At 44.1% G+C, this 13,779-nt stretch overlaps 1 protein-coding gene across 4 annotated transcripts in view; it reads left to right on the top strand.

Annotated features, from left to right (window-relative positions):
* Positions 1 to 3,189: 3,189 nt before the first annotated feature.
* tmem245 (transmembrane protein 245) overlaps positions 3,190 to 13,779 on the top strand; it is a 31,008-nt gene continuing 20,418 nt past the window's right edge. For 2 of the 4 annotated variants that reach the window (XM_063199657.1, XM_063199654.1), the window contains exons 1-7: positions 3,190 to 3,823; positions 4,583 to 4,700; positions 5,695 to 5,802; positions 8,884 to 9,003; positions 10,271 to 10,483; positions 10,994 to 11,163; positions 12,294 to 12,317. In XM_063199657.1, the coding sequence (XP_063055727.1) occupies positions 3,215 to 3,823; positions 4,583 to 4,700; positions 5,695 to 5,802; positions 8,884 to 9,003; positions 10,271 to 10,483; positions 10,994 to 11,163; positions 12,294 to 12,317 (1,362 nt within the window). In that variant the 5' untranslated portion in view covers positions 3,190 to 3,214. The remainder of the gene's footprint in view (positions 3,824 to 4,582; positions 4,701 to 5,694; positions 5,803 to 8,883; positions 9,004 to 10,270; positions 10,484 to 10,993; positions 11,164 to 12,293; positions 12,318 to 13,779) is intronic. The other 2 variants (XM_063199658.1, XM_063199655.1) reach the window with 1 other exon arrangement.

The raw sequence follows: 13,779 nt of genomic DNA, 5'->3' as shown, positions 1-13,779 counted from the left end.
GGACTCACTCATTGATTATGTCATTTCAACTGTATTTATGAATCTGTGAGTAGTTTAAGTAGCACCTCATTAAAAATGTCATACAAGTGTTTCCCCAATCATGTGCAAGGATTTTTTGGACAAAACAACGCCTTCACAGACCTGCGCCTGATAGCAAAGGGATGTTGAATCGATGCTGAATAATGTCCGATCAACGCAAATTGATGCCCAGCGCTGTCGATTCAATGCCATTTTGCTATCAGGGATGCATATGGTGTTGCCAGACTAATGTTCATGGAGCAGACGGAACCCATTCATCTGGTGAGAGTCAGGTTTGGCCTACTGTCTTGCATAGTTTTTGTTTCTTTCGGTCTCCTTCTCTCGGAATGTAGTCCCATCACTCTAACAGCTTCATAGGCAGTCACAACTCTTATATTATTATTAAAGCTTTTCAATGTTATTTTAATTTAATTAGTTTTATTATTGCGGTTAAACTCCTATATGAAGATTTCGGCCACTTTGTGATGAAAGCATGACCTGTCATAAGATGTGGAGGTAAGTTGCATATGACCTCTGCTGACCTTGAGAGGTCAAAGGTCATCAGTGACACTGTTTGCTATTCAATATTCAACATGAATACAATGAGGAAAATCTATTGCATGTGATAAATTTGACTTTACAGACATTTATCGTTATCTTAAAAGAACAGGCCTATAATGTTGACAGTTCAGAACAAAGGTTTCAAACAAATGTTATGGTCAATGGCCTATAGCCTAATTGATGACAACTTTAAACTGTGCAGTTCAAAGCTTTCAGTGAAGACGGTATACAGTATGGAACAGTTATACTACAACACATGTGTCACCCCTTGTCCTGCCCTATAACTACAGTAGCCTAACTTACAAAAGTGCACAAGTGCAATATTACTAACCCTGTAGGTAGGCTTATTATAATATTGCATAGGGCCCTTGGTTCATTCACATAGGCCACAATAACACATAACTTCCTATGAGGAACAATTCCACTTCCAACCTGTAGGCTAGCTTTGCAAGCCTATAAGTAGGCCCCTAGACCATAGTTCTAGATGAAAACTTTGAGCTCCACTTCCAAACTGCAAGTCGAAGATAAAAAATACTTTGTGCACAAAATGTTGTCAGACAGGGGGTGCTGTTTCTCATCTCTCTGTTCTCTGGCAGCCCATGCCATGTCAGATCCATGGCTAGGCTACAAAAAGCCTTTTCGCGAACTGGAACTATCAGTAGCAAAGTAGGCTTATCGGCTGTCTCTCAATATGTAGCCACAGAACGATGTGAACTGTGGTGACATGACGTGATGGCACGGGGATTCATGGAAAGATTCTATGCCAACGGCTGATCTATCTGTCAGACATGGACGAACGCAGAATGACCCAACTCGTTTTCTTCCGTGAACGTACGCTGCTCCTCCCTCTTTTCCCTCCCTCTTGTTCCCATTTCCCCCAATGAGGTAGTGGAGCAGGCGTGTAGCAACCCAATGTAAGTAGGCTGCCGGATGTGAGTGCCCGGATATCCGCCCGAGTATTTACGTCTATTTTACCTCAGCTACTCGCCTTCGGTCGTGTATTTACGACCGTTTAACCTCAGCTACTTGATTTCGGTCCGATTTGAGTCTGACTGAAGATGGAAGGGACATAGGTGCCGTGCGTAAAGAGCCCACCGCACATCGCCGTTTCGGCGACACCAGAAAGTTCCTTGATCTCCCAATCAAAAGAATAGGCCCTGTGACATCAAAATAATAATAAAAAAGTATACAATGAAATTATAACTTAAAACCGAATTGATTTGGGTGTGAAAATTAAACTGTCTCAACCGGGCACCCAAAGGGAATTCATCAAAAGATAACGGCGTTACTTTCTCGTCGGCATTGTGTTTATTATCCAGGAGGACTGAGCTGAAAACTGCAGCAGTCACCTTGCACAGTTCTAGCTGCTCTGAAGCACGTGCGTGTCTAAGCAAATCATCCTGCCCATTCGCAATGTTACATAAAAAGTTTTGCACCAGGCTATAGTCTAAAATAGACACTGGAATAGCCCGTTTCGGAAGGCATTAAAGTCACGAGTTTACCCAGTCTAAATGTAGCTAGCACCCGGGAAGTTTCTGAGTTTTACTCCTTACATTAGTGAAACATAATATCAGGATATCTAACAAGTTAAAAGAATATCTGGGCATAACATTTAAAAGTGTCAGTGCAGAATTAAACTGGGCGCTGAATATAAATATTGGAGCCATTCTCCCTCCGTGTCTAGATACAGTCAGAGGCGCGCGCGCACGCTCTTATTTCTGTATTATATGAAAATATCCTAAAACGGTCACAACATCAGAGGACCTTCGTGGTGGAGGATACTTGCGGCGGGGGCCGAGACCGAGTTGTTACGGGACACTCTTAATATTATTGAAGGGACAGACCATGCTCGATACTTTACCCGGTCTAAATGTAGCCCTCGAAAAGTTATGCCGCATAGGCCTATTGTGCAGATTGATGCCAAGAACACGTGAAACTAGGCACATTGGAGACTAGAGCCTATAATTTAGACATAGCCTATTCATTTGATTGTGCTACGTAAACTTAAAAGTGTCAGTACAGAATCAAGCGGGACGCTGAAATATTGGAGCCAGTAACTTCGTGTCCGGTGGATATTGTGCAGACGTGTGCGCACGCACAACTAATTTCTCTCCCATATCTTTGCTAATCAAGCCTCCGATCTGAAAAAAGACACGGGCACTCAGGATAACCGTTTAGGCCTACACGAGCTGTTTAAATAATGTGATGCACGTTCTTCGTGACATGGCATGGTTTGGCCACCCTAAATTCAACATGACTGCATTCGCACATATCGTTTAAACATCCATGATGGAATTGTCACTCTTAATGTGCAAGTATTGGATATGAAAAAAAGATCCTAAAACGGTCACAACACGAGGACCCGTGGTGGTGTGGTGGATATTTGCCGCGGGGACCGAGGCCGAGTTGTTACGGTGGGCTTCAATCATATTATAGAAGGGACAGTCAGGCGACACAGCGCGACTCACATAGGGTAGCTGTGGTACCGCAAAGCATTCCTGATGGCGGAAATGAATGCAAATACATGCAAATACTCGGGCGGATATCCGGGCACTCACATCCAGCCGCCTACTTACATTGGGTTGCTACAAGGCGTCTGAAAACATTTGAGTAGTCGTACAACATTAGTACGAACATGGCCGACGCGGAGGGCTCCAGCCAAGAGGAGCCAGCCGTCGCTGAAGCTACGACGGCTGAAACACCGCTCTCAGCCCGACCGCGATATGTCTCGTTTAGTGAATCGATGCAACCTGCAGTTGGTATGGTCAGCCAACTGTTTGGCCAGCCAACTTCGCTTAAATTTGACAAGAACATCAAACAGGCCTTCTATAACACCGGGGCGATGATTTTCGTGGCGAGCTGTTGCGGCGCAGCGGTTTTAGTTTACTTTATCCTGGAGGCGTTTCTCCGACCCCTGCTTTGGGCTGTGCTGTGCGGGACATTTCTGCACCCGTTCAAGTACTCTCTTGCCCGTCTCTGCCGCTCCTGGCTCAATGGACTTCAGGAGACGGGAACCCCGGTGGTGTTGGGGACCTTATTAGTTCCGGTGTGGTGTGTGAACTATGTTATTGACATGCTGGGCACACTGGTGTTAGAGCGCTTGAAAGTACTCATGCTAGTGTTTGCTGGAGCCCCTTTACTCTACGGACTTTACCTCTCTTGGAGTCTAGTTGGCATGCAAGTGGTTCTCGCGTACGTCTGGACTGCCATCTCACTTGCGCTGGATTGCTTCAGCGCTGTTTGGGTAAGACAACACTAGCATAGCATGCCATGAAACATAAACAATAGAATGGGCGTGGCGCTTTCCTCCCCATGAGCCTGTCACTTCAGCTATCATTCCAGATCATTAGACTGAAGAGGGCGTGGTCTCCACTTATCCAGTCTAGAGCTCTAGCCAAATGTCTGGGACCTGCTGTCCCAAAATGTTTCTTCTCTAGGCTATATTTGTCTCACGAACAAGCACCCCCACTCCCAACCCATGGACATCTGCGCCGTGGAGAGTGGATGTAAACTAACTGAGGGGGTTCTTACTGTTCACGTGGTGATGCTAACTGAGATGTCATGTTGGCACCAAAGTGTCTGTGAAAAGATCCATTCATCCTGGTCATGTTATCCAAAGAGTTCAGTTGGGTGTAAGCAACAAGACATCCTCTTGGAGCTTGAATGATCCATAACTCATCAGCAGTCTGGTTGATGTTGATGTTATTCCCTGTCAACCAGACCACAAATTAAGTTCCTGAGTGACGAGTAACAAAACATTCAACAAGACTTGTGTATCGGATGTCCCAGGCTCGAACCCATAACCTTACAGTAGCCTAAATCTATGGCGTGGGAAACAGACGCTAGCTTAGTCGCCAGCATATCTGTATGAGGCTTAGGAGGGGAAGTTGTGGTCTTGGTAATATCCTGTGCCAAACAACTGCTTGTTAGTAAGTTACGCTTACAACTAAATGCTGTGGAGAACACTTGAACTGACAATATAATGAACTTCTCTATGTCTCAGGTGGGTACTTTGGTGATCGGCTATGTCTTGGCGGTCATCTTCAAGTGGACTCCAGGGATGGAGGGTTACCTGCGAGCCATGTCTGTCCCAGTATGGACTGTCCTCATATTTTACCTAGGTGAGATCCAAACCCCTGAAACACAGCTGTACCAAGGAATCGTCTTGTAGAGTGAGATACCAAACCCTGCCTACCCAATGCAATGTGGGCATTGTCTCCTCTTTCTTCTTTTTTTGTGCAGTTTGGTGACACTTTGCATAAGATGTGCGCTACCGCCATCTGCAGCACCAAGGGAACTCCATTTATTCTCAACTTAAAGTCTCCAAACCTCTCCTAAGTAATCAAAGGTCTCCTAAAAGGGCATCTGACATCACATGGACCAAGGAAAAGCATGGGCTTGATGTATCTTCCTCTACTAGATGATTATTTGGTTGTACAGCATTTACAAACATCATGGACAACAGGGAGTAAAAAGGCCAAAAGCACACAATCAGTGTGAATTAATCCAAAGCCCTACTGTTTGAAATCACTGACTGTTGTGGAATATATAAATACAAGAACATTTGATGTACCAGACGGAAAAATAATGTGGTAGATAACACTAACCGAATACAATCTTAAATGCAACTTGAGTTTGGTTCCATGCCACATTTGGCCATTAGTGAATACCAGTTCCTTATGCAGCTTGTGTTTACACTAAGTACATTTAGCAGTGACTTTCTGCCTGAGCGACATACACTTATTTGGGTGCAGGGTTTTTGGATAGAGTCCCTTCTGTAACGTGAGGTGAGATGCGTTGGATGAAGGTGGAAGAGACCTCCCACATTTGATTCTACTGGTAACAGGATTCAAACCTGTAACCCTGCTGATCTCATGACCAACTCTCTATCCATTAGGCCACAGCTGCCTACTTGTACTGTATGTTGTCTGTGGCCACTGTCACTGCAACACACACCAACACTCCAATGTGCATAGCACATATGCTTGACCTTTGGCAAAATGTCAAGTGGCAGGCATTTGTGAGACACAGCTGTGACTTCCTCAGTCACTCTGTCTTGTGTCCCTCCATTTGCTGACATGTGACTTCACCTTCACCTTCTTCTCTCCATCTCAGTTTCTCTGGCGGGCTCCTGGAGGGTTCCCATGTTTGTCATCGCTGTTGTCCTTCTCCTCATCGGAACCCAGGAGAAGCAGCCCACACCAGGTGGAACCAAGCATGAAAGTAAGCAACCCTAAGACACACATTAGGTCTAAACCAAGCATGGAAGTAAGCAGCCGTAAGACACGTATTAGGTCTAAACCAGACATGGAAGTAAGCTGCCCTCACTCTGATCCCTTATTTTCTGCTTATGTATTATCATATCTTTTAATCAATAATTTATGAATTAAAGAAAAAGAAAAAGAAAAAGCAGGACAGCACTCCAAGTTGAGCGGGTTACAGTCCTTAGTTTAATTGAATCAATAATGTATGTAATATTAATCATTAGGTCTAAACCAGGCGTGGAAGGAAGCAGCCCTAAGACACATAGGCCCTACTACGTAGGGCTGAACGTTGTAATGGTCAATGATGTTTTTGGGTCTCAGACATCAAGTGGGACAAACACAGCTAATGACCATAAAATGGTAGCCTTTTGCTGCAGATGGGGTTGCCGGCAGGCCTATTCACTATCTGTTGAAATACCCAACTACATCATAACAACATTGCTTTGACATTACTTAGAGTCTTCAGTAACAGATTAAGACGTAGCATTACAATTTTGGTGACAATAAAGTTATAGCATAGGCTCTGTGCTAAGGGGTTAATGTTAAGGCAAAAAATTAGATCATTCATTGAAAACAACAAAAATATTTCCCAATCATTTTCGGCGAGCACCCTCTTTTGGACCTCTTTTCTCAACTCCTGTCCCCCATATCAGATTCAACAATGTATTGTGCTGCCAACTCTAGTGATGAACTTGGGGAGGTAATATCCAAAGAATTGGAAAGGGTGTATGAATGGATTACTGTGAATAAGCTGGTCTTGAATATATCCAAAACTAAGAGTATTTTATTTGGGTCTAGACATAAACTGGCTACCAAGCCAAAGTTAGAATTATATGTGGCCAAAGAACCCATTGAACAAGTTGAAAAGCTGAAATTGCTGGGTATGGTCATTGACAACCATCTGTCTTGGTCACAGCATATAGATAGAATCATTCAAAAAATGGGCAGTGGTATTCACTTTACTAGACAATGTTCACCATATGTGCCATTTAAAATCCAAGAGCAAGTCTGCAAATCTTTAATTTTATCTCATCTAGATTACTGCTCAGTGGTCTGGGCCTCAGCCTCAAAAAGGGAGCTGGCAAAACTACAAGTCGTTCAGAACAGAGCTGCCAGACTTGTCCTTGGATGTTCACCTAGAACTGGCATCCATAAGATGCACACTGCGCTGTCATGGCTCAGCGTGGAGAAGAGACTGGCCTTAAGCACAGCGACATGTCTTAATGAAGCAATAAAAACGCAGAGACCTGAGTCGTTGATCCAGCAAGTAGTGTTTTGTAACACGGCTCACAAATATGCCACCAGGAAAGCAGGCAAGGGTGACATTGTGCTACCAAATCCAAAAACGAATTCAATGAAAAGAACTGTGCTTTATAGAGCAATTAAGACATGGAACGAATTGCCATTGGATATCCGTGAAGACACGGGCAAAAAAACCTTTAAAAGGAAATTAAAAAGGTATCTTTTGAATGGTTGATATAGGTGTCATCTTAAGTTGTAAGGTCTGTTTTTTATTGTTTTAAATGTGTGAAGGAGAACTTTCAGCAATGTGGCAGCATTGCTTTTTATAACAGTTTGCTAAACTTGTTGCTGACCTTCTGAGATCTTCTTGTATGTCTTTTACTTGAATCTTTGAAAAACTCTTTTTATTTTTTTTGCAAGGCATGTTTATCTGTATTGTTATTAATCTGAAATGTGATGTGTTACATGTATTTGGAATAGGACCCCAGGAAGACTAGCGAACTGCTACGGCATAAGCTAATGGGGATCCTTTAATAAAATAAAAAAATATCCAAACAACAACAAAAGAAAATGTTCCAATATTGCCAAACTTGGCATTCACAGGAAAAGTACATACATTCAAGTGAATTCTGTTTCTTATCAATGTATGGAATTGTTATCTGTCCAAGGTTTTATGCAAACAGTCTAGTAGCTGCCTGGTCAGTTTTTGTAACAGTGTTTGTGTAATACTTTAAAATCCTACAAATATGCGAAAATCGAAAAAGGGTGGACTGTTTTTGTAAGGCAAGGAGTACGTTTTAAAGGTTTAATAAGGTAGTCAAGAGATACTGGTTCAGTGAGGCTTGTCATTTGTTTCTGCCAGTAATTCAAAATCAGGAGCTTGTACTCAGTAAAAGCTAAAAAGAAATGCCCATATAAAAGTGGGATTTTATTGGTGTCACATATGCCGTGCTATTTACAAAAGTGCAAGTGGAAACGTTTCGGATGACCCCATCCTCAGTGCAAAACCATAACAAACATTCACAGTGGTTTAAAAAGGAAGTAGCATCAGAAGCAACAGGTGACTTGGGGTCACTTTTATGTGGGCATCTCTTTTTAGTTTTCACTGAGTGCAAGCTTCAGACCTTCTGATTTTGAATTACTCTATACCAGGGGTGCTCAACTAGAAACTGAAAAGGTCCACTCGCCAAATTTCGTATGTTTCCAGGGTCCAAAAAAGTTACCACGGACCGATGCAGAAAATAGCCTCACTCGCTGGCCGCACTGGCCTCTTGCTCACTCACTGAGTTGTCATAGTGATGATACTTTTATTTGTCATAAGACTGGCTTCGCAGAAATACACCTATAGATCGCATGGCAGCGAAATCTCATTTATAATTTATACATATTAAATACAGATGGATTTTGTCTTGGTCTGGATGACATTGCGTTTGGGTCCGCATCTGGACCTGGGTCCGCCAGTTGAGCACCCCTGGTGTATACCCAAAGCCAACGCAGCACCACACAACAAAAGCCACCTTGAAAGGTGCAGGTCATCTCTTCGATGATATTGCCTTTACAATAGTGCCATAACTTGTGAAATGGAATGGTTTACCTCTCTCTGACTCCATCTCTCCAAGCAGTCTATCTCCCCATGGGCTTAAATTCTTCTCTAATATGAATCTACAGTAAGGCTTTCTTTTGAGAGAAGGACTGTTGCTAACTGTCAGTTGTTTGTCATCTCTCTCTCTCTCTCTCTCTCTCCCTCTCTCTTTCTCTCTCTCTCTCTCTCTCTCTCTCTCTCTCTCTCCTCTTCCAGATCAGTTGTCGGGGCAGGTGTTGTCTTTTGCAGCCAGCACCATTTACATGGCCATCTCCTGCAGCACTCACGGACAGCCCAAAGTGGAGCAGCAGAGGAGCGACACTGCACCGTCCCAAGGTACAAAGATGGCCACACACACACACACACACACACACACACACACACACACACACACACACACACACACACACACACACATACACACACACACACACACATACATACACACACACACACACACACACACACACACCCTGTCCCTGTTTGTACATATTGTACACAAATGCTGATATTTAGCAGAAGTCCATTCATATTAAATGAGCCCGGGTGACAGCCCGCAGTCATCTGGAAAGTCGTTGAAAAGTTATCACCCAAACAAAAAGCAATGTGATACGCATAGGGCAACTAAATACGCCGCAGTGCAATAAAACACTGGTCAGTGCTGATGAGTGGCATTGGAAAGTCATGGTCCTACTCATGTAGTAAGTGGTTACTTGATCCACCATTGAAGGAACAACAGTAGCAAGAGAGGCATAAAACCTGTCAACCCAGTTCTTCTGCCTCAAACGTCCCACTCTAATGTCTGTATGCCCTTGCCCTTGGATTGCTGAAGTTTATATTAAATGTCGCTTAATGTATGTCCTCTACAAGTCTTCTGTTGTCCAGTCTTGCACTTTAAATGTCTGTATGAGCACTGTCTATGTCCATACTGTCTTAAGTCCATGTATAAGTACTGTCTATGTCTATACTGTCTATGTCCTTACCTAGATTAGTCTATGTCTGTATGGGAAAGCAAGAAATGTAATTTCAAATTCTTTGTATGACCAGTGCATGTAAAGAAATTGACAATAAAAACCTACTTGACTTTATATTAAAAGTACCTTTTGTAATTGGCACGCACGATTTTGATGAAAATATCCGTCCACGGGTTGGAAAGTTATGTGAGGGATAACGTTCGACATGAAGGTCCCTGTCAGGGAATAGCGACCAACAGAGAGATGCAAGATCCCGTCGCTTCTTTAGAAATGGCAGATGTTTGAACGTTGGGGAGCCACATTCAAGAGAACGGCACATTCTACAGAATGAAGACAAGCCATGTAATAACTGATGATGAATTGATGACGCTGGGCCAATTGGTGGTGGAGGGCCAGAGCCTGTCTTTCCTGGAGTCCACACATTAAAACAGATAAAAGCGTATTGTATTATAGCTACACAAAAAGGTAAATAAGATAGAGGAAGAATTTACATCACAGATTAAGTACAATCAGCTACAATAAATATTGCTTCATTTGACTACCTAACTAACTAACTAAACTACATAAGCTAACAAACTAAATTTGATATTGGAATTTTTAAAACTTAACTTGTTGTCCCCTCCATCCAGACTCGGTGGATGGTGCTGGACCAAGTGCTGGTGGTGGTGGCGGTGGTGGTGGTGTGCAGCGTGTCCAGCGGCCCGTGCGGCCCCAGCTGGGAGCCATGCAGCAGAAGAAGAGGGCCAGTGACATCTACTTCGTGATGCTGGGATGGGCCTTCATCATTGTGCAGATCTTCCTCAACCTGTGGATTATACAGCTGCTCCCCATACCTGTAGCTGGTATAGTCTTTCTCTGACTCTCTGACTCTCTGACTCTCTGACTCTCTCTCTCTCTCTCTCTCTCTCTCTCTCTCTCTCTGACTCTCTCTCTCTCTCTCTGTATGCGTTTTTGTGAAATGTGCTTTGAAGTATTTTTGAGTACATTTGAGCATTTTTGCCAGTGAAATGGGACTGTGTGAACAAGGGAAATTGAATGGTCTCAAGGAAAACTTGGTGCAAGAAAGCTTGTGGCCAGTGTGTGGTTTGCTGGAAAGGAAAGGGAGTGCTCGTCAGGATCAATGTTTAGGTTTTTGTAGATTTTTGTAATTCATTATGTGTGTGTGTGCGTGCATATGTGTGTGTGTTTTTGTGTGACTTCTGAAAAAGTGCTTTACGTGTAGTTTGTGTAGGTGTTTTTACATTATTTTCACTGTGTGTGTGTGTGTGTGTGTGTGTGTGTGTGTGTGTGTGTGTGTGTGTGTGTGTGTGTGTGTGTGTGTGTGTGTGTGTGTGTGTGTGTGTGTGTTTTAGTGTGGCTTCTGAAAAAGGCCATAGTGCACTTTGGGTTGAAGGGCTTCGCCGAGCGAGCCCTATGGTCCTGGTGGGGGAGACTGCAGCAGTTCGTCGGCGAGAGACAGGAAGTGCTTCTGCCCGGACCAATCAGAGGCCTCTCTCGCTTCCTGCTTCGTATCGACACAAAGGTAAAGCCGCCTCCCACTCCTCCCAGCCAGTGGAGTGCAATGGACCCTTGGCCACTGTCCGTTTCGCTTGTCTTCCCTCTTAACAATAAGTCCTCACATCCACACTTTTGAACACCTTATCATCACCTTATCATACCTACACTGCTGTGTTCTTTCACACAGAGACTCATGAAAAAAAAGCCGTCCACTAAGGGTGAATGGGCCTGCATGGGTTTATGTAAGTGTGAACAACAGCTGCATAGAGGGACGGTAATGGAGTTTAAGGCAGAATGTGTGCATGTCAGGGGATTCCCCCCTCTGAGTTCTCATCTGGCTCAGAACAGCTGACATAAAGCAGCTGACCATCTCCTCTGGGAAATTCATCAAGGCAAGTCTTTAAAAAAAAAGAAGAAAAAAAGTAATCAGAACAAAACGAGAAAAAAAAGAAGTGGTAGTATAACAGTGAGTAAATGTTCATACAATAGCTGAGCTGATGTGCCTTCAGGCTACGTTTCAGCACTTGCTCCGTGTGTGTGCGTGTGCGTGTGCGTGTGCGTGTGCGTGTGCGTGTGTGTGTGTGTGTGTGTGTGTGTGTGTGTGTGTGTGTGTGTGTGTGTGTGTGTGTGTGTGTGTGTGTGTGTGTGTGTGTGCGTGTGTGCGTGTGTGTGTGTGTGTGTGTGCTTGTGCGTGTGTGTTCGTGTTTCAGAGAGCGAGTGTGTGAATGCCTCACATGGCATGCTGGTGAAGCCTAGTACACCCCCCGCCCTTTTCCTCGCCTCTGCCTGCCTCAAGTCACACGATGGTATACCCCCGCCCTCCACAAATCTCAGACATGACACAGCAAGCCATTTTGGCAGTCACTTTCACAGTCCAAGTGAAAGGTTAAGACTGCACACACACACACACACACACACACACACACGTCTTTCTGTCCAATCACGACCTCCGTCCACTCCTCACCTCACCGTCCCGTGCCCCACTCCTCGCCCCCAGCACCTGACGGAAACTGATCCCCACACACTCCCTCAGCCTGGAAACCATGTGACATGCTGCTCAGAGCAAACTCGAAGACTGCACTCGGTTTTTTTATCTATTGCTCTTTCTCTTCTAATCCCTGGTTTGTCTCTCTTGTTTGTCTTCCCTCCCCGAAGCTCTGGCATTGGCTTAATCAGCAGGTAAACATCCTCAACAACACTCAGTCCGGAAACAGATAGCAAAAAAATAAAAAAATAAAAGGTAACACTTTTAAAGTAGGATTCACATGGGAGCCACTTAACACATGCCTGACTATGTGACTTATAAGACACAAGTTCAGCAAAATCAATCATTTATTAGGCGTGTATTCTCATACCTCATGTTCATTTCCAACAATATTTCATTGACATAATCGTAAAGAACTTATTAGACCCTTGATTTTGCTGAACACGTGTACTAAGTCACTTCTACAGATGGTAATACGCAGGGCTCTAAATTAACTATTTTCATCACTAGCCAAATCGGCTAGTATGTTAATCTTACTAGCCAAACACACACTCACTAATAGGTCAAAGTGGCTAGTAAGTTTAACAGACGGTAATGAGTCTGTGGCTAACATGCGAACCCTATTCTGAAGAGCTACCAAAACGAGATAAGAAGTCGTGAAAGAGTGGCGAGTGTGTGCAATACGCATTAGAGGCTTGGACTTGATGCTACTGTACTCTACTCATCTTTGTCGTCATCCCTCCATTCCTGGCTCTCACTGTACTGAATCTCTCCCCGGCTTTGCTGCTAGCGCTGGCTTGACTTGACTTGGAGTGCTTGCTGCTCTGGAGCTGTGGAAAAGGGCACATGCATGAGCCTGCATTGCAGACAAATGAGCATAGACACACAATTAGATACACATACACACACACGTAGACACACATGCACGCAAACACAAGGCAAAACTCAGCTCCCAACACCAGCATGTATCTGCCTGCACACCGTGCTGCACCAGAAGACATACTTTGCAAATATTCAAATGCATTCACAAAGCAGTCAGTGTCACTCAAATAGGCAAATGTCAAGTGTTTCTTAAATGTAAAGTGCCCCCTAATTGGTCATTGATTATGTTTGTATAGCACAGGAGAACTTGGAATTGCATATCGGCATTCAGCCCAGTTACTCAAGTGAGCATGGGACAGCCATGTCAGTCAGGCCCACCCAGGAAGCAGTATGTAGGGTCAGAACCATGCTCAGGCTACTTCCTTGTGCACCTCTGGCTAAACGTTCAACAAAGTTTGGCTTGAGGCCCTTCCACAGTTCCACAGTGTGTTGCTGTGCTGTGCTGTGCAGTGCTGTTTGTATGTGCAGTATGTGCCTCTGCAACTCTGCTTCGCTGCACTCGTCCGGTTTGCAGGTCTTATGGTAAGGGTAAATGGCGTGGTGACTCCTCGGATAAAACGGAACCTTAAGTTTTTACGGGCTGGTTTAATCGCCTCTGTGGACATGTGGACGTGTGTACATCCAGCAAGAGCTATTTTGGTAAGGGTTAAGCAGCATGGAAATGGAATACCTAGAATTGTGGGTGAAGATTCTAATTCATCCAGGTAATGCGATCCTGCGATCCAACTAATTCATTTGTAAACCACTGGTCTTGACCCTTGAACCTGAAGGACG

The sequence above is a fragment of the Engraulis encrasicolus genome, chromosome 5, assembly GCF_034702125.1.
Source record: "Engraulis encrasicolus isolate BLACKSEA-1 chromosome 5, IST_EnEncr_1.0, whole genome shotgun sequence".
NCBI lineage: Eukaryota > Metazoa > Chordata > Actinopteri > Clupeiformes > Engraulidae > Engraulis > Engraulis encrasicolus.
The sequence above is the reverse complement of the archived record's forward strand: the minus strand, read 5'-3'. Positions and strand labels throughout refer to the sequence as shown.